Source organism: Tupaia chinensis, unplaced genomic scaffold (assembly GCF_000334495.1).
Source record: "Tupaia chinensis unplaced genomic scaffold, TupChi_1.0 Scaffold000216_1, whole genome shotgun sequence".
NCBI classification, from domain to species: Eukaryota; Metazoa; Chordata; class Mammalia; order Scandentia; family Tupaiidae; genus Tupaia; species Tupaia belangeri.
Genome location: NW_006159691.1, coordinates 2,931,973 through 2,953,206, shown reverse-complemented (window position 1 = coordinate 2,953,206; position 21,234 = coordinate 2,931,973). Strand labels below are relative to the sequence as shown.

General features: G+C 39.8%; 1 protein-coding gene across 1 annotated transcript in view; it reads right to left on the bottom strand.

Annotated features, from left to right (window-relative positions):
• Nucleotides 1–21,234, bottom strand: part of PTPRT (protein tyrosine phosphatase receptor type T) — a 1,472,724-nt gene that overhangs the window by 96,480 nt on the left and 1,355,010 nt on the right. Inside the window, exon 19 of the mRNA XM_006147596.1 lies at nucleotides 904–1,094. Coding sequence (XP_006147658.1) covers nucleotides 904–1,094 — 191 coding nt within the window. The remainder of the gene's footprint in view (nucleotides 1–903; nucleotides 1,095–21,234) is intronic.

Here is a 21,234-nt window from a genome sequence, read left to right as displayed (position 1 = left end):
TTTTTTTTTTTTTTTTTTTTTTTTTTTTTTTTTTTTTAGATAAGGCCTAATGGATAAGGTTTGAAACCAAAAGAGTGAGGTAAAGAAACTGAAATTGTTCTGTATAATAAAGTATGGGGTAGAGGTCCTTTTCCTGTATGCTGGGGGAGGAAGGCAGATATTTGAGGAATCTAAAAAGAACTTTGGGGAGGGAAATGGATAGAGACTAGATGGAAGACAAGAGCCTGGAAAGGACTTGCTGGTGATTGGGTGGTTAAGAAATGGACAAGACCAATCGTGTTGTATTAAGGTGCTTCCTATATTTTGCTGCAATCTTTCTATGTTATTCTCTGAACTTCAATTAACCACTACTCACAAATGCTTTGTGTCACAGATGCTTTGGAGAGAAAGGAAAGGGATGCTCAATGCTGGATAGAGGAAAAGGTAGAGAGAGAGGCATAGCAATCCCTGGAGGAGATGCCTTGCCATAGAACCAAGAATATGGTGCTAAAGGTGACCAGGAGCAAGCAGGCATGCCAGAAGTTATTAGCAGGGAAGACATTCTAGCTTTCCTACAGCATGTAGGGTGAGAGTTTGAGCCATTCTGTCTTCATATTGAAAGAAGGTCCCAGGGCATAGAACTTTCAATGATAAAAGTTATGGGGGGTGAGGAGATATATTAGAGTTGTTTAGCCTGGTGCTTTTCAAACCTAACACATTTGCAAATTACTTAAGGGTTTGGTTACAAGGCAACTTCTGATTCAGCATGTCTGAGTGGGGCCTGAGACCCAAGATGCTATAGCTCCTGCACCCTCCCAGGTGCGTCAGGTGCTACTGGTCAGGGCCACACTTACTAATGAGGCTTTAGCACCCAGAGAAGCCTCTGGACCCATCAGGGGGTGTCCCTGCAGGCCATTCTCTCACCTCATATTCCTCCTTGAACCCGTAGCCCTGGCCTCTCTTCATCTGCGTGATGTGCTGCAGCAGGTCGGCCACCCGGATGGCGGGCTGGAACTGGTCCCGGGGGTAGCTCATCTCCACAGGGTCACAGGTTCGGTAGGGGTGAGTCTGGATCGTGAGGGTGGGCTGGGACAGCTCAGCACGGCTGCCATCTGCTTCGAAGAGAAGGAGGCAGAACAGAGGGTCACCTATTGGCATACTGTCCTTTGACCTCTATGTCTTCCCCCGCTTGGCCAGCTGAAGGCTAGAGGAACTAACTGGACTCAGTTGGTCAGGAAACCACAGACTGGAGGCACACTGCTTCCTGGTGTGGTTGTGTTGGAAGATTTAAATATCAAAACAACAAACAAGCCAGTGAACACAGTAACTCTATGTTCATTTCAATTTCAAGATGCATATTGACAGAAGAAAGACAAAGTTCCAGGTTGGTTATCATCTTTGCTTTTCTCAGTCCTTCCTCCAGGCTTGTAGGGGTGGTCTTGGCCAGCCCCAACCAATCCCAGAGCAGTGAGAAGTCAGGTTAGGCACTGGCAGAAGCCTCCTGATCAGGAAGTAGCAAGCCTGAAAGTAATCACTGAAGCCTGTTTGCAGGTTAGGAGAGCCCTGGGTGCCTGGAGCTCAGATCCACGTGTCTGCTTTGGGTCCATTTGTCTGCATCCCTGTGGTCTGGTTTCTCTACTGGTTTGCTTTTTTGGGGTTGTATACTGGGAGGAAACAGAGTCAGTCTTAAATCCTCAGCAGTTAGCAGGGACTCTGACCCTCCCTGCTATTCTTTCCAGCTACAAGGTCTGCAACAGTGACCACTTTGTACTATTGTCTAGTTTTCTCATCACTTAATACTACTGACCCAAGTCTGTCACTAAACTCAGTCTGAACCTCTTCCTTCAGTTCTGCCAATGGAACTGGATCCCCGGGCCTGGATCCTCTGATTCATCTTCATAAACTCTCTCTTTGATATGATTTAGCCTCTCCCTTGGTAAAAACCTTTATGCCTAGTGAGTTCCCTTAATGCTTTCTGTCAGTTTGGCCATCCTAGAAACAAATGCTTGTTCGGACTGGGTTTGAATTCTTTAGTTCCCTTTGGACCAGTAAAACCCATGTCTTGCTCCACCATCTTTCTGCCAGGTATACATTGTTAGTTTTTCAGGGTCTGTCTTCCCAAGAACCATCTCATCCTGTTCTCACCAACCTCTTCCCAAAGACATGCATAGTCTGGGTCATGAACCATCCTGTTTTTGACACATATGAGATGATAACTGCCGGATGTGGCAGTCAAGCTCTCTCACCAGATATTTTCAGACACTGTGAGAGCCTGATGGAGATACCCATGAACCCTGTGTGATATTCATTTCCTGAAAGACTTAGAAAATATTCCCACAACTTGTTTTTTCAAAAACCATATTGCCCTCAGTTGGTCTGCCTCTCATGTCACAATAATCCATCAGACATAGATTGTGTATGTGAAAGCACACCTGTGCCTATCTGACAGCCTGGGCAAGCCTGTTCCTGGTAAGAATAGTAGGAGGGGATGTCTGGCCGGCATGCTTTCCAGGGTGACCAACGTGTCCTGGTTTTCCCAATACTTTTCTAGTTTTAGCACTGAAAATCCAGTATTGTGGAAAACCACTCAGTCCTGGGCAAATGGGAATAGTGGTCCCCTCATGTTCCCTCTATGTCTGTGGATGGAGTGGGGGATACATTTATCTCTTTTCCATGCTTTTGTCTACCCCACCTATTAGCTCTTCCAAGAGAAAAGGAGGTACTAATCTGATTGGTCTGAACTTGAGTCAGTGGTTGGGTTATACGTGATTAGTGGGTGAGACCACTGTGTGCATAGTGTGATCTCTAAATTCTGCTGATTCAATGTGGTCAGTAAACACCACCAAGGCGGAGCCTGATCTTTTGGGACCAGCCCACTCACCTCTGGTTTGTCGACACAAAGATCACAAAAATACAGATAGATAAGCAAGAAGGAAAGGCCTAAGTGAGATGTTAGCAAAACCTTCCTGACTGCACATATGAAATATGTTGGTTGGTGAAAAGTGCACATTACGAAAAAACTATGCATGAATTTCAGAAGGGTTTTTTAGACCAAAATAACTAACATTTAAATTAAAACTTTCCACAAGTTTTTTTTGTTTTGTTTTGTTTTGTTTTTAGTTTTGCCATAGGCCACATGTGCTCACCAGAGAGGGAAGACAAGAGAGAGAGTGATAAGGAAAGAGAAATCATCCTACCCCCACTCCAGGGGAGATAGCCATGCTGCAGTCTCTTCTCTTCCATTCTCCTCTTGCAATTCTGAGCATGTGTGTACACATGCCTGGCATGTATTTCAAGCTGCCAGGTACGGGACTCAAACTTCTCAATCAGTCATGTGGGATTCAGCCACCTTAATGCCACACCACCAACTGGCCCCCACAAACTATTATTTTTCTCTCCTTTTTTTGTTAGGTTTTTGCCATTGGATGTATGTACTTGATGGAGAGAGACAGAAAGAGGAAAAGTGAGAAATCACCCCCCAGTGGAGATGGCCACCCCCACAAACACTTCTCCTCCATTCTCCTCTCGAGAGTTTGGGCACGCACATGGACCTGACACGAGTTTTAAGCCATCATCTCTGGGACTCAAACTGGGTGGCCATGTGAGAATCCAGCACCTTAGCCATCATGGCTCCTGCTGGCCCCAACCCACACAAACTTTCTGAAGTCCCTTCATATACTACTTACTTTTTGTCCTGGAATTTTAGGTAATAGGTAGATACATCTTCATTGGCATGGCTTAAATGGGGCACGTGGCAAACAGGGCTGCTTCCTTTCTCTATCACACCCTTGATGATCATGAGTTAAGCTTATTGAGAACCCACTGTGTGTCAAGGACCCTCGTAGACACTAATACTGAAGAGAAACATTCAAATTCCACCCTTGAGGCTTGATGGTCTAGTATGGAAAATAGATAAGTAGAACCATGTGAAGCAAAGAACAGAGCCTGAGAAGCGAAGGAACATTTGGATAAGAGCAAAGAGGTTGAACTGTCAGGCATCCCTCTCGTGCTATTCCTCCTGTACAGTGTGGTGAGACTGGAGATGGAGAGCAAAGGAGTGCCTGAGTTTGTCTCTTCTAAGGCTGCACTCAGGATTTCCAGGTGCGGATGAGCTGGAGTCAACGTCTGGAGCCCTGTGTTTCCCACCTAGACCACCATCACGTGTGAGGACAGATGTCTTCAGAGACCCACAGTCTTCCCAAGGAACTTGGGGCATGGGCTGCATGGGAGACCAGCTGCCCGGTAAAGACAGGTTTCCTAGGAATAGGCACTTGGCAATTTTTTTGAGATGCTTAATGTTTCCCAAACCAAGTAACTATCAATATGGGTACTTTCCCTAAACACATTGGTAGACAGACTTGGAGTCAGCAAAACCATACTGGAATGGAAAAATAAATGCGTTTGGAATTTAACAACTTATATTACTGTAACATTTGTAATAATGTCAATGCTAGTGCTAATGATGCTATGTAGACTCGGAATCAAGGGATTTTCAAGGTTTATTAATTCAACTAGTTGGACTCCTTTTTCCAATGCATCTTACCTCACCTATTCCCTTATTAACCTCCGATAATGCAGAAGTGATGCCTTTTATCACACCCCATTTCACCAGACGCACTATACTTAATTTTCCATCATTAGGTTTAATGAAAACCCAATTTCACAACTCACTTCTCTCAGGAACCTACAAGTAATGCTACGTTTTTATCAGCCCCAATTAAAAAACGTTATGATGTTCCTATTCGAGAGGGAGCCTTAAAACTAATGTGCGATTCTGCTGCTAATTCAACAAGGGCGCTGGAATTCACATGCTGCTCGTAAAATGTAACTCAAACCAGCTGGCCCAGGGAGAGAACGTTTTTCATTTTTTCCTTCTCACCAGACCCTTAATTTTCATGCCATTTCAACTTTTCATTTATGGGTCTTGCATGTTTATTTATCACATAATAATATTTTGAATTTCTTTCACAGTTTTTATATAGCTGTTGCTTATGCCTGAGAATTTCTCTGCAGTAACTCTTGTCACTGCCTGTGAGGGGGCTTGTGAGGTGGGCAAAGCGATTTTTGTGACATGCATAGATTTTGGGTTACCAATGTTCCTCTGATTTCATCTTTTCTTTCTTCTTCCTTGGAAACCTGGCTTTGACACACATACAACACTCGCTCTTTATCACCCTTCTACCAGCTTTACAGATCTCCCTCCAGCTTCAGCCACATACTTGCCAGGAACTGCCACTCCAACTTGTTAATGAATAGTTACTGAGTACCTATATTGTGCAATGCAGCACTTTGGATACTGTGTACATACAGGAGCAGAGGAAAGCATGTTTGGGGAGAGATAAGCAGCCCATAGCCCTTGAAGGAGGAGAGAAGAAAAGATAAGATGTGCATAAACAGGTCTAACTAAGGAAGGCTGGGATAAGCATGTAGGAGACAAGAGAAGGATGTGCTTCAGAGCTAGGCTCTGTGGAAACATTCTCCCTGCTCAGGCACCTGCTATACCTCTGTACAGTCAATATCAGTGTTGTCCAATAGAATTTTCCGTGATGATGGAAATATTCTACACTTGTGTCTGCAACATCATAAATGCTGATGACATGTGGCTACTGAGCATTTGAGATGTGGCTAATGGAACTGAGGGATAAATCTCTAATTAGGATTGCGGCTACTGTCTTGGGCAGGACATATTTAGAGAAAGGGATAAAGGGAGAGAGCTCTGGAGTCACAGCAGGTAAAAATATCTAGAGCAATTCCATCCCATGAGAGCCACTTAAATAATTTAAAACACTTTTTGTAGCAACATTAAATAAAATAAAAAGGAAGAAGTAAAAATAATTTCAATAATACATTTCATTTAACCCAATATATCCAAAAGACTGTTTCAACCTATAATTAGTATAAAAATTATTAATGCTAAATTTTACATTCTTTATACATATACAGGCTTTAAAATCCAATGTGTATTTTACACTTTCTAGAGTATTTCAATTTAGACTAACCATATTCTCAGAATTCAACAGACACCAGTGACTAATGGCTACGATTTTGGACGGTGCAGGTGCACACAAACTTATCTAGAACCAGATGAAGTTCTAAAGAGAGCTATTTAGAGCTCATATGAATTCTTGATAAAAAGACACTGATCTAGTGTATGACAGCTTTAGCCCAGCATATCTGATAAAACTCAGTGCAATGAGTTTTATCTGCACTGTTCATTTGGTGGGCAGTAGTTACTTGTGGCTATTGAGCATGTGGAATGGGACTGGTGTGACTGAGGAAGGGAGGTTTTTTGTTTTTGTTTTTTTCTTTTTGAGAGATTTTTGTTATAGGTTGCATGTGCTCACCAGAGAGACAGAAAGTGAGAAATCACCCCCACCCCACCCCACAGAGGGGATGGTCACGCCACAGTCCCTTCTTCAAGTCGCCGGATCCAGGACTTGAACCTCAGTTGATCATGAGGGAGTCCAGTGCCTTAACCACTATGCCATCTGCTGGCCCTGAGGAAGTAAGTTTTTACTTTACTTTCAAGTTAGTTAAAATCAAATAACCATATGTGACCAGTGGTTACTGCACTGAACAATGTAGAACTACACATTTATACCTTATTTTTTTCTTTAAATCATCTTTCATCTTTTTTTTTCTCTGCTTCATGATGAATGGCAGGGATGACAATGAAATGCAAGACCATGAGCGTGATGTTAGTTTTGACGCTAATTTTGTTTAGTGCTCATTAATACTTCTACCTAACTATTTAAGTTACATAAACATATCCTATCCCATAAGGGGAACATAATCTGCACCTGAGAAATGCTGAGAGCTTGGGTCTTAGAACCAGACAGAATGGAGCTTGGATCATGAATCGGTCAGTGATGGGCTTTACCTCCTTGGCCAAATGACAAATCTTTCTGAGCCTCAGTGTCTTTAACTGTAACATAGTAAAAAATGTGCACTTTTGTGATTCCAAGAGATAATGTGTGCTACATGCTCAGTATAGCGCCTCATATCTGGAAGGCAGTGGAAAAACAACAGCTGTTCTGCTAATGTTGACATGATGCCCTACTGGGCACATGAGAATTCACAAACTGAAGAGGGCATTGGAGGAGTCTTATCAGGCTCTGCTCTCTTCTCTACTTTCCTTCATACCACGTTCCAAAGCCATCCATTTTTACTCCATTCCCACTGCCCTAGTTTAGGCCTTCATGACAGGATATTCCATCAGTTTCCTAATGGCTCTGTTTTCACAGTTCTCTTTATACAGCTTGGTCAAGTCATTCTTCTTAGAAAATGTCTTCATGGAGTCGAGACAACCTTTGATAACTAGCCAGCCCAAACCCTATAGTTTCTGGTATCAGTATCACTTTCTTACTTCCTCTATTATCCCAAGTCCATGTGCCCTGCAGGACAAGACAGTATAAAGAGTGGATGAATAAATATGTAAAGACTGTTTATTAGAAGGGGAGAAGGAAGGAGAGAGGAATTAAAGTGAGGAGGAAGCTAGAGTACCTGCTCCGAGTGGGGATGTGATTAAAACAAACACCAGGAGGCCTGTGGCAACAGTAGGCACTGGAGTCAAAGCACAGAATGTTAGACTGAAATATGAACTTCACAAATTGTTAGCTATGGTACCTCAAATAAGTTACTTTGAGATTAAGATCTCTATATAATTGATGGTGGTGATGGTGATATTGAGGGACTGCTATCATCATTATCATTTGAAAACCTTGTTCCAACCCAAATGTCCATGAACAGATAAATGGATTGAAAATGCATGGCACACATACACTATGTAATACTACTCAGCCATAAAAAGCAATGAGACTCTGGATTTGATATAAAGTGGACAAATATGGAAGATTTATTGTTAAGCAAAGCAAACCAGACTGTAAAACAGAGGCAGTGTATATTCCCACTCAAAATATACTGAATGTCTGTACTCTATGGGAGAAACTGAAAGACTGAGAGATACAAAAGCATGGAGAACAATCGTGGATACAAGAGACAGTGTAGGAGGAGGGTGGGAAATAGGAGAGGGTGAAAGGAAGGGAATAAATGGGAAAAAGAAAGAAGCAAAATATTTAAAGGACATGAAAAAGGAAAATTATCTGTTGATGATAAAGTGTGTGGTATCTTTAACTGGACTAGTATGCAATGGATTCATGCTGGGAAATTTACATGCTGTAATGATATACAGTGCTTGAATATATAAAATAAATTTATATATTCAATATTACATATTGAATATATAATATATCAATATATTCAAAGAAAAAGTTGTTGCAAGAATTAAATGGCTTCTTTTTTGTTTTTCTATAGGGAGTGTGCACTTGCTGGAGAGAGACAGAAACAGAGAAAGGAAGAGAGGAAGTAGAAAACCACCACCCCTGGAGCAGGGGGTGATGAGCAAACCAAAGTCCATTCTCCTCCATTCTCCTCTTGGAATTTTGGGCATGCACACACACGTTCCCAGCATGATTTTCAAGCCACTGGGTCCAAGACTCAAACCTCAGAGTAGGCTATGTGGGATCCAGCTGTCTTAACCTACATGCCACCTGCTGGCCCTTAAGTGGGCTTTGATTAGGGGAAGTTTCAAGGTGGCACCTAGCTAGCAGCCAACGTCTCATCCTTCATCCACCAGATACCAACAAAGCCTCAAGTAATAAACTCATAATAGCACTGAAATCTAAGTCGTCAACTAACCTAGTGCCAGAATTCAGGAGGGATATCCATTAATCATAACAGTATCACACTTAGCATGTACACAAAGATAAAGCCTTCGTTTTGTCCAAGTTTTTAAAGAATCTCTGAAATTGTACAAAGTTATCTTTTGGCTGATTCAACTCAGGGAGTTTCCCCTCCCATGTTGGAGGTGATTATAATTTTTTTGGTGAAGCAAAAGATGAAGAAGTTAGCCTGTATTTATGAGTCATGGTGTAAGAACAACATGTTCTATATCTCTGAGTTCTAGACTTATATTAGAATCCTCCACCTCATATCCAGATCGACAGATAGAGGGATAATCCAGTATGTCTCTCTGCCATTGGAGCCATTGGACATTATCATGTCTGAGGGTGATGTGTTCCATCCATTGGAACATCAGATGGAATTACATTCCCTGTTTTTCTTATATGTGATCAAATGTATAGGACCGCACATGTAAACCTACAGTAAATAGAATGCCACCACTCTGGGCTGTGTTCTGTGGGGCTCAAATGGACATTTATACAATTGGCAAATGTATAAATGATGGAAAAGCAACACTCTTACCTTTTCCCATTTTATTTCCTGGATGTGGTCAATAAAAGACCCTAGCAATCAAATAGCAGGGTCAGGGCATCTCTTACTCCTTTCTCCTCTTTCACTGGGGCATTGGACATGACAAAGACAAAAGAAGGTATCTTTGTATACCAGATGCAGATTCAGAAAACAATTATGATGGCAGCAGTCTTGGGGAAATGCCTCTGGATTCATTTACTCTTTCTGATAAGGAAACAAATCCTTCTTGTGGGAAGAGCATGGTGCCTCCTCCCATAGCACTCACACTAGATGGAAGTATAGTGTTTGACATTCCACTAGGGATGGGGGCTGGAAACAATCATTGCTCCTGCTTAAGCTACAAGAAGAGAATTCCAATACTAACCACTTGGACAGTGAGAACCACAGTGAGAATCCACTGGCTCTCTTTCTTGCCAAACACTGGGCCTAAAGAGACCTCTCTTCCTTTAAAATTAAATAAACAGCAACAAGACAATAGGGGATCTTAGAAAAAATCCATTAAGTTAGCAGTAAGGAAAACAACACTCTGGATGCTAAGAAAAAAAAAATTACAGTTTTCAAAAAAAAAAAAAGCAGTGTTGACTACCCACCCAAGAGCCATTCTCCACCTTCTTCATTTCTGGCAGAGACCCCAAATTAGTTGAGTGCCCACATGTTCCCAGTGTGATTCAGGGAAGATGAGCCTATTTTCAGACTCAAAGGCAAATCCTGAATTCCTAAAGCCAATCAGGGTGTTACCATCCTTTCTGTCAGGTTTTCTAAAACTTTCAAAACTTTCAATGAAATCAGAGGGAGGTTCTACTAGGAAGCATCTAGGCAAGTTTTTCTTACCCCTAAGGAGGTTAATCCAGTATGTCTCTTTGCTAGTGGACATTACCATGTTTCAGTGTGATGCCTGAAAATGCCGCAACAATGTGGAATCCATGAGGAGAGCCAGGGTAGGGGAAATGCCAACAGGTGATGGCAAAGCTGAGCACTTGAAAGAAGCTGGTTCCTTAATGGCACATATGGCATCCACGGCTTCTCATCAGCTCTGGAATCTCCTCTAACCCTTGACTTCCTATTCTATGAGATCATATATTAACTTACAATGTAAGCCAATTTGATGTGAGTTTTCTGTTGCAGATATTTTAACTTACACAACAGAAAGTTTAAATGCACTTTAGACTGCATGGCTTTTGTTGATAACAAATTTTTTTTAATGGAGGAATAAAGAAAGTGAAGAATTAAATTGACATCAGATTTTTTAAAAAATGAAACAAGTTAAGTGGCTAGAAAATAATTCACTGAGTGAGGCAAGGAAAGATGAGAAGGAAACCAAGCTGCCATCAGGGAATTAAAATGGACATTGGAATCTATAATGAGAACAAGCAAAGGCAAAATATTTGTGGAAAATTAATTACAGAAACTTGTAGATGAAAGTGCAAGGGAATGGGAACAATAAAATGTATATTTCCTCTGTATCTATCATCTACTCATGTGTGTTCATGTGTGAAAGTAACAAAAAAGACATTTTCTGAGAAAACAGGCATATAAAAGACAGATAATTGGCGTTTTTAAAGAAGAGGACAGAATAAATGGAACAGAAGCAATAATACAGGTTGCGATGTAAAATAAAAACAGCTCCTTGGCAGATTAAAAACCTGAATCTTCAAGTGAAAGGGTTTGCCATGCACAACTTAAAAATAGAACTTATATTCTAATACAATTGTTTAAACATTATTGATGCAGAAATATTCAGATAAACATTTAGGTTGGAAAAATGGTTATCTGTTAGAATAAAACATGGTAGCTATATTTTTCTTGCCCAAATCCGAATGCTATAAAGCAATGGAACAAAAATTTTTGGAAAGAAAATGAGGTGAGCCAAAAATTATACACTAAGGTAAGATGTTTTTCATTTATGGAGCTACAGAAAGATATTCAAAGATTTAGAAATTTTGTTGGTTCTAGATGTTTTCCGGAGAATGGGTTTGGTGAGGAAACTAGTGAAAGCTGTAATAATTATAATATAATAATAATAATAAGGCCATAAGAATAGAGGGATCTATGTTACAGAATAACTGATTTATAAACATTGAAATCAGTTAAACATACATATGAGTGTAAAAATCATAATAAATATGCATCAAAGCAGAATGAACTATAAAAAAGTTCATAAGGACAAATTAGATAAAAAGATCTAACAAAATTATTTGCTAAAATTTCAAATTGGAAATTTGTGACTGATGCATTGCTAGAAACAGGAAATAGGTGACTGATGCATTGCTAGAAATAAAAGTGTATCAACTCCATCTTTTCTAATGGACCGTCAATATACACTTTTTAAATTTGATGGGTTTAATTAAAGATTGGATTGCAAGCAAGTACGAGCATGCATATTGTATAAGCAGTGTATGTGTTCATGTGCGTTTAAGTTAAATATATCACTTAGTATAAAGAGTCAACCCGTAGCATGGTGGTTAAGGTAGCTAGAGCCCACATAGCCAAGCATGCAGTTTGAGTCCTATAACTGGAGACTTGAACAACATTCCAGGCACATGTGTGTGTGTGTACCCAAAATTCTGAAATGAGGGGGAAATGGACGAGAAGGGACTGCAGAGGAACCGCTCCCCATGGGGAGGGGAGATGCTTTCTCATTTTCTCTTTTGCTCTCTATTTCTCTCCCTGACAAGTGCCTGTCCTTCTGGGAAAAAATTAAAGGGGAAAAAGAAGGCGTGTATAGTATTTAAGTAATTAAAAGTAAAGAATGAGCAAAGAATTTCTGAAATGAGTGGGAAATGGACGAGAAGGGACTGCAGAGGAACCGCTCCCCATGGGGAGGGGAGATGCTTTCTCATTTTCTCTTTTGCTCTCTATTTCTCTCCCTGACAAGTGCCTGTCCTTCTGGGAAAAAATTAAAGGGGAAAAAGAAGGCGTGTATAGTATTTAAGTAATTAAAAGTAAAGAATGAGCAAAGAAAACCCTGATCTCTATTATACATAGGTGTGGATTTATGCAGTTTGTGTGACAGAGAAATGGCAAACCCAGAAATCGACATATAAAATGTAATAATACCACTGGAAATCTTAACCATTCTGATAAGGAAATGAAAAATCATTATATAGAGGTATTTTCATATCCAAGACTCATTAATTTCTGCAGAATAAAACTGCCTCACCTGAAGATGAATTCATAGTGGAAAAAATAAAATACAGAAAATGCCAAGCCATGAGAGGAAGTTTTCCCCATGAGGGAGAATCAACAGACATGATACACAGAGAACTATGCCTCTACAAATCAAAAATAATAAAAAAAATCAAAGAGACTATAAAGTAAATATGCTTAGATTGATTAAATAGAAAAAAAAGAGGAATATGATTCACAGTGAAAATACACACCATGTCCTTCTTCAGACCCTCCTCTTTAACACACACTATATCTGGTATTTACATCTATATACTCTATTTCTATATCCTTTAGTCAATTAGTTTCAGTCATAGAGTGCAGACACTTGGTATAGATTAAGTGGGGTCATACAGTGCCTCTCCTTCATAGCCTGGCTTGCTTCACTCAGCAGTAAATCTTCGATATTCATCCACATTTAGAAGAAAAATAGGGAGGCAAAGCATTAATGGCACAAAGAAATGTGTTATTATCTGTTGAAGATATTTTGTAGTTTTATCAACTGTACTAGGGAGAAATGTTCACCTATTGAAATATCTATTTTATAAGTCAATTAATAATGTAATTGAATGTATAAAAGAAAATGAAATAAAAATAGAAAAAAAAGTAAAAAAAAAAAAAAAGAAAGAAAGAAAATACACACCATGGAAAAAGAACAGGTGGGCTTGAAAAATACACTTTCAATTTCTAGAGGTGAGAAACAGTCATTGAAAATAGAAAGTAAATAAATACATCAGAGAAGTTAATGGGACACAATAAAAGTCAAAGATACAAGAGAAGCTGAAGAAAAGCAAAGACTGGCTCCTTCTTTCAAAAACAATACAAAATTATGTGTTGACAATAACACATATGTTGATGTGCTTAATTGAGCCAATATTCATGTACTGTGAATGGAAAAATCTCATTTTGTATGCTATAATGATGTACAGTGAATGAATGTAAATAAATAAATAAAAATAAAACAACAACAACAACAACAACACATTAGATATATCTCCTCTGCCACCAAAATGTTAAGAAAATACACACACCAATTCATGATTGCTAGAGTTGGTAGAACACTGTATATGCTTGGTCTAAGGAGTGATTGATGACCAGGGCAGCCATGAGACACGCCTGGAGACCCTGATGGATGTGACCAGGGTGAGATGATTCATACCAGCCTGTCTCCAGGGCTGCAGCTTTTTGAAAAAATATTATTTGGAAATACCTGTAGATTCACATGTAGTTGTACAAAAATGCACAGAGAGTTCCTATACACCATTCTCCCTGTTTCCCTCAATGTTAACATGTGCTTAACCATAGTACCATATCAAAATCAGGGGAAATGCAGACTCGTTCTACTGATCTTATTCAGTTTTCATTAATTTTACATGCACATGTGTGGGTGTGTGTTCAGTTTTACACAGTTTTTTCACATGTGTTTGATTTCCATCACAGGCAAGATATAGAAAGGCTTCCATCCCAAGGCTCTCATGCATCAAAAATACTAACATTTAAGTCCCTTTCTTGTCTATAGGCTGAGGGTAGTAATAATGAAATGGTGAAATGCCAATCTCTGCCAGGGATCTTTACCCCGGGGTCCCATCTTTCCCAGTGCTCCTCTGATCTGGGCTTCCACAGGACCACCACATGTGGCTGGTTGTACATGCCATGCATTGTTCCATTTTAGAGGGTGCCTTGCTCTTGTGACCCATGTGCTTTTAGATGAAAGCCATCTGTCTTGACTTATTCAAGTGACTAGTGGCTGGGGTTGTTACTTTTATTGTGGGTAAGTCATAGAATAGAAAGTTTCATTCATCTGATCCAGAGGAGAAGGAATAAGCAAATGATTAGTCTGTGGATTTAGGACTCTGAGAGCTGAGGCAGAGTTAGGGAAGGAGACCTTCTGTTCGGAGCCTCTTCTGTGGGCTGGAAGTGACTTGGGTCACCAAAATGGGTTTTATACACACAACACGTGAGTGATGTGTATGTGCATTTTCTGTCAGGCACATGAGTTTCCCCTTATCTCTGCTCCAACCAGAGCTAAAGGACTTTTTATCTGTTTTACAGAATAGATTTCAAGGTAGGATTCTGCTTGAATAATAAAGGGTTTCATTTTTTTTTAAATAAAAATAAATGGAAAATGTTTATTTGTCATTTTGACATGATTTCATGAAAATTAGTGGGAAAATAGGCAGCAAAAGTGCTGATACTAGTATTCCATAATACAGGTTTTAAAAACTTAATATAATCTAAACAAAAATGAAAGCCCTTGGAGTGCCAGAACAACGGACTTTTTTTTTTTTTTTCTTTAGAGAGAGAATTTTGCTATAGGGTGCATGTGCTTGCCAGAGAGATAGACAGAAAGGGAGAAATCACCACCACCCCTCCGATGGGGATTGACCATGCCACAATCCCTTCTCCATGCTCCTCTTGTGATTTTGGCCATGCATGCAAACGCGCTCAGTGTGAGTTTTAAGGCATCAGGTTCAGGACTCAAACCACAGTCGACTACGTGGGAGTCCAGTGAAGTAACCATTATGCCACCTGCTAGTCCCCAACAGACTTTTGTAACAATCAGGATGCTGTTTGGTCTTAACTGCTTAGTGATCAAACAAGGAAGCAAGGGAATAAAGCTGAGGGGTGTGTATGGGATCTTAGAAATACAAAGAGAAGGAGTATAATTCTGGACTTTTAAAATGTTTTAATTTACTGAAAACATAGCCCATTTTTGTAACATGTTTCATTCTTGCATATTCACCATTCATTTCTACTTTCAGAGATACTTACATTTGAAAATAATTAACTTGGAAAATGCAAAACTTTGACCAGCAGAAAAATAAACCATAAATAGTGCCTAAAACTTTTTATAAACCAATGATAAAGTATAGTATAAATATTGGTTGGCAAGGAATGAATTCCTAGGGAGTGCATTGTTTCATAAAAGAAAACAGCGTATGAGGGAGTCTTGAAAAACTTCATGAAAATGCACATTATGAAGAAAAAACTATGCATGCATTTCAACCTTTTTTCACCAATGTAAACTCATACTTTAATTATATTTTCCTGTGAATGTTATGAAGCCCTTTTGTGTATTAAAATGAAAGGTAACTTAAGATACTTAGTTTTGGAAGATTAATACTAGTGTGAGGTTACTTGAAATTATTATTAAGAAGTTCTGTGTATGGTGTGTTAATGTAACTAGAATATACAAAAGTACTTGGAAGAACATGTCTTAGTAATTTACTTGAAGCAGAAATAATAAAGGAAATAAAATTGCACTGTTTTGATAGTCATAAATGTAAGCATATGGGGGTGGCCCTTGAAAGGAGTTTATGTAGAAGGAAAGACTGAGATTGTAAGGATAAGGTGTGAGTTATGGCCAAAGGGATCAAACAGAGATTGTAAGGACAAGAAACTTTAGATCCATGCCATTTCTAGGTTTGATACAGTCACAGCCAGCAATAAGTAAAAGCAGGTGGCTAGTAGATCCACGCTGACCCATCTGTCCCCATTCCTAAACCATAAATGAAAGGAAAACCTGGACTACAGATGATGAGTTTATACTTGAACCAAGGCTCTGAATTGACTGCCGGCAACTTGGGTAGTGTTTTGTCTTGAAAATTCTGTAGTGGTTGGAGAATCTGAACCACCCAGGGAAGCCAATGATTCCCGTTAGAAAGACTGAGAGACTCCCATCATACATTGAAGACAGACAAGTGGCTAAATGTGTATAGAATTTGGACATAACAGACCAGAACCCTGACACCACCACTTATTGGCTGTATGACTTTGGACAAGTTACTTAATTTCTCTGAACCAGTTTTTGCAAAGGCTTTATGGCTAGTATCTCTGAAAACTGAGATATAAAGAAAAAATTAGACATCATGATTTGTAATAGAAGCTCAGCACATAAGAGGTTAACATGACAGAGGAAGAAGAGATTGTCCCTTTTCCCCATGCCAGATTCCTCCCTCATGTGGCTGAAATGACATCTTCATATCACCCTGGATCCCTTCTTGCTTTTCCATTCTGTGTTTGGAATTTTTTAGAAGTCCAAAGCTAAGCATGTCGCTTCCCTGCTCAAACCTTTCACTGGCTGCCTGCTATGTGATTGTTATTTTCCAGATCTAGGGGAGCTTTCACCTCACTCATCCTGTGTCTCTCCATTTCTCACGAAGCTGTCCTCCTGGCACATTTGTATATGATGTGCTTTTCTGGAATGGTTAACTTTCTCCCATCCTTCCAAGGCCAAGGAGACTCCAATTCACCCTTCAGGATTCAGCTAAAAAATATCTTTTGCTTGGGACCAGCAGTTAGCATAATGGCTATGTTGCTGGCCTCCCCACGTAGTCGACTGTGGTTCATGTCCCGGACCCGGTGGCTTAAAACTCATGCTGGGCGTGTGTGCATGCGTGCCCAAGATCCTGAGAGGAGAATGGAGAAGGGATTGCGGCGTGGCCATCCCCCCTGGGGGGTGATATCTAGCTTTCTGTCTCTCTGTCTCTCTCTGCCTGTCTGACGAGCACACGTGCCCTATAGCAAAAATCTCTCCAAAAAAAAAAAAACAAAACAAAACAAAAAACAAAAAACTTTTGCATAAAGTGACAAAATGATCTGTGGTAGGATAAATATCAAAACTGTGATTACTGATTACATAGAGGCAGAGATTGGCTGTGAATGGCATGGGGAATCTTCCTGGCAAGTCTGTATATATTATTAGAAGGGTGGGTTGCAGAAGTGTGTGCAATTGTTGAACTCTTATGGTTTGTATATTTCTTTGTATGCCAATTTTATCTTAAAGGACAAAAAATAGAACATCTAGCCTGCATAAACAGCCTTCCTACATTTCAATACTGGGGAGAATGGGAAGTGTACTGATGCCTGAAACTTCCTTCAACATTACAAAAATATCAAGATGGATTGAGGGCTGGAGAGATGCAAAGACAGGTGATTAAGAAGGACATCTGGGAGAGGGACAGGGCGTCAAAGCATTAATGGCACAAAGAGGTGTGGTATTAGCTGTTGAAGACATTTTGTAGTTTTATCAACAGTACTAGGGAGAAATGTTCACCTCTTGAAATATCCATTTTGTAAGACAAATACTAATGTGATTGAATGTATGAAAAAAAATGAAATGAAAAAAATTTTTTTAATAAAAGGAAAAAATAGAGGGCCAGCAGGTGGTATAATGGTTGAGGCACTGAACTTCCACATGGTCAACTGTGAACTCAGTTCCTTAAAACTCAAGCTGGGCCCAGGTGTGTGCCTTCCCAATATCCCAGTAGGAGAATGGAGGAGAAGAGATTACAATGTGGCCATCCCCCTGGGGGGTGATTTCCCACTTTCTCTCTCTCTCTCTCTCTCTCTCTGTCTTTCTCTGTCTCCTGCGAGTGCACACACTCTACAGAAAATAATTTCTCTAAATAAATAAATAAATAATAAAGTAGAAATTCTAATTTCAAAAAAAAAAATAAAAAGTAGGGAACCAGCAGTTAGCGTAATGGCTATGTCGCTGTACTCCCACGTAGTTGACCGTGGTTCGCGTCCTGGACCCGGTGGCTTAAAACTCACGCTGGGCACGTGTGCGTGCGTGCCCAAGATCCCGAGAGAAGAATGGAGGAGAAGGGATTGTGGCGTGACCATCCCCTCTGGGGGGTGATTTCTCACTTTCTGTCTCTATGTCTCTCTGTGTCTGTCTGGCGAGCGCACGCGCCCTATAGCAAAAACCTCTCCAAAAAAAGAAAAAGAAAAAAAAAGTAAATACAGTAAAATGTTAATGGTAGAATCTAGGTGGTGAGTATTCATTAAATAAATATTTTAACTTCCTGAATGAAATATCAAGGAAGACATCTTTGCTCCCTTCCCCATCTGAGGGTCTCATGTCATATCTTAACAGTATCATCTTCATAAATTATGACATATCTTTTTAGATATATGTCATGTCCATGCATCACAGTAGTGACTAACTAATGGTGAGAAATATTTAACTCCTATTTCTTTTGCTAGCCTGTTAGCCCCACGAAGGCAGATATCCTATCGCTGTTGCTTACCGAGATAAGCAACAGAGTATATCTGTAGGATCTAGTAGTTGCTCAGAAAATACTTATTTGTTTGGTAGGTACACCTGGCTCTCTCGCATTTTCCCTCCACCATACTGATAGACACTGTTTGCCTTCAAGGTCTGTCTCTCATGCCTGCCAATTGCCCTGGTGAACTATGGAACTGCTTCAGTTCCATTAGCCTTGGTGAGTATGAGGAGGTAGATAAGTTACACTTACTGAAAGTGCATTTCTTTCCCAGAGAGGCTTCTGATGGTTTTAGGTATGCCCAGATCCAGTGTTCTTTTCTCAGAGTGAATGTTGTCAGCTTCGTGGCAACTCCAGCTTGGGCAGGGCACTATTTGGAGTTTTTCATTTGCTCCAGGGCTGTGTACATACCAAAGGTAATTGGCCCAGCATTTTGTGTCATTCATGTGTTGCTAAACTCCAGGACTGTACCCTCAGGATGATGTGTAATAGAAGGAAGACACTTTAAATAATGTTACACATGAAAACCATGGGCTTGAAATGCACTTTCAGTAAGTGTAACTTATCTACCTCCTCATACTCACCAAGGCTAATGGAACTGAAGCAGTTCCATAGTTCACCAGGGCAATTGGCAGGCATGAGAGACAGACCTTGAAGGCAAACAGTGTCTATCAGTATGGTGGAGGGAAAATGCGAGAGAGCCAGGTGTACCTACCAAACAAATAAGTATTTTCTGAGCAACTACTAGATCCTACAGATATACTCTGTTGCTTATCTCGGTAAGCAACAGCGATAGGATATCTGCCTTCGTGGGGCTAACAGGCTAGCAAAAGAAATAGGAGTTAAATATTTCTCACCATTAGTTAGTCACTACTGTGATGCATGGACATGACATATATCTAAAAAGATATGTCATAATTTATGAAGATGATACTGTTAAGATATGACATGAGACCCTCAGATGGGGAAGGGAGCAAAGATGTCTTCCTTGATATTTCATTCAGGAAGTTAAAATATTTATTTAATGAATACTCACCACCTAGATTCTACAATTAACATTTTACTGTATTTACTTTTTTTTTCTTTTATTCTCCTCCCGGGATCTTGGGCACACACGCACATGCACCTGGTGTGAGTTTTAAGCCACCGGGTCCGGGACTCAAACCACAGTCGACTACATGGGAGTCCAGCGACATAGACATTACGCTAACTGCTGGTCCCCCGGGAACTATTGTTATAACCACTTTTTAAGAGCCAGAACAGTGAGCTGGGAACTGGAAAGGGGAAGTTTGATTCAAGTCCTGATTGAAAACATGGTAAAGAAGATTCATCCTTTAAGACTGCTTGCCATCCTCTAGTGGCTTATTCTCATGGCAATGAAGGTGTGCAGGTCACAAGAGAAACACCATTATAGGGAAATAGCCTCTGAATAGTTGCCTTTTTGGATGTCAATGCTTTGAGAATCACTGAATGAGAAAGAGTGTAGTTCATATTCTTCCTGTCTCTTGAAATGCATTAGAAGAACCAGGGTTAAATCCTGGCTGTACTACTTATTCAACAAAAGGCTTTGGGTAAATTATTATTACCATTTCACATGTTAAGCCAAACATGAGTTATCTATTGCTGTGTAACAAACTGCACCCAAACTTAGGAGCTAAAATAATAAACATCTATTATTTCACAGTTTCCACAGGTCAAAAATCTGAGTGCAGTTTAGATGGGTACCTCTGGCCCAAGGTCTTTCATGAGGTTGCACCCAATCTATCATCCATGACAATGCTCTCATTGGAAGACTTATCTGGAAGAAAATCTGATTTCAAGTTCACTCATGTGATTGTTGGTGGATTCATTGTCTCATGGGATACTGGGATATTCAGTTCCTTTTTGACTGCTGGCTGAACATCTCCCTCAGTTCCTTACCAAGTGGGCATCTCCATAGGGCAACTCAGAACATGGCAGTTGGATTCCCTTAGAACAAGAAGTGAGAGAGTGAAGAGAGCACCTAAAATGGAATCCACAGTTTTTTTATAACCTAATCTTGGAAGTACATCACTTTATCAAGTTCTATTCATTAGAAGCCAGTCAATCGAAGACTGCAGTCAAAGAAAGAGGATTAAACAAAGATATGGAACAGGAAGCAAACATAATTGGGGCCATCTTAGAGGCTGCCAACCACAGATTCTAATATCATTCTACAATGTTTTGGTGTGAACCCAAACAGAAAAATCAGTGAAAAGACATTTACAGACTCTACAGCAATATACACATATGAGAGTGTGTTAAAATAATTCATTCCATGGGGCCCAATCAAAACCTTCCAACTAACTTTGCTTAGCTTTGTGAAGTATGATGAGACATTTAGTTAATGAAAGTTCCTTAATTCATGAAAGGTTCTAAACTCCTTTCTGGCACATTCCAAAGAGTTTTCCAACATCTGGTATTTCAAGAGAGATAAATGATTTAATTTCTTTTACAACATGAATTGACATTGAGAGCAATCTTTGATCATTAAAGAGTTAACAATGCACTTTGAATTCCTTTACCCAGATAAAAAATTCATTCCCTAGGTAAATGAATTAGCTACATAATTGACAGTCAATTCCAGTAATAAAACACTAAGTGATTCTGCTAAGATTAAAAAAAAGTATAATGTGAATTTGCTAAATTATGACTTAACTAATAAATTTTCACGCTAAATAAATTACTTAGAATGGTGGCTAAATACTCATCACATCTAGGGTCAGCTGAAAAGACAACAACACTTTCAGAAAACCATGACAGAACTTACTGTGCCAGTTCACCTGCT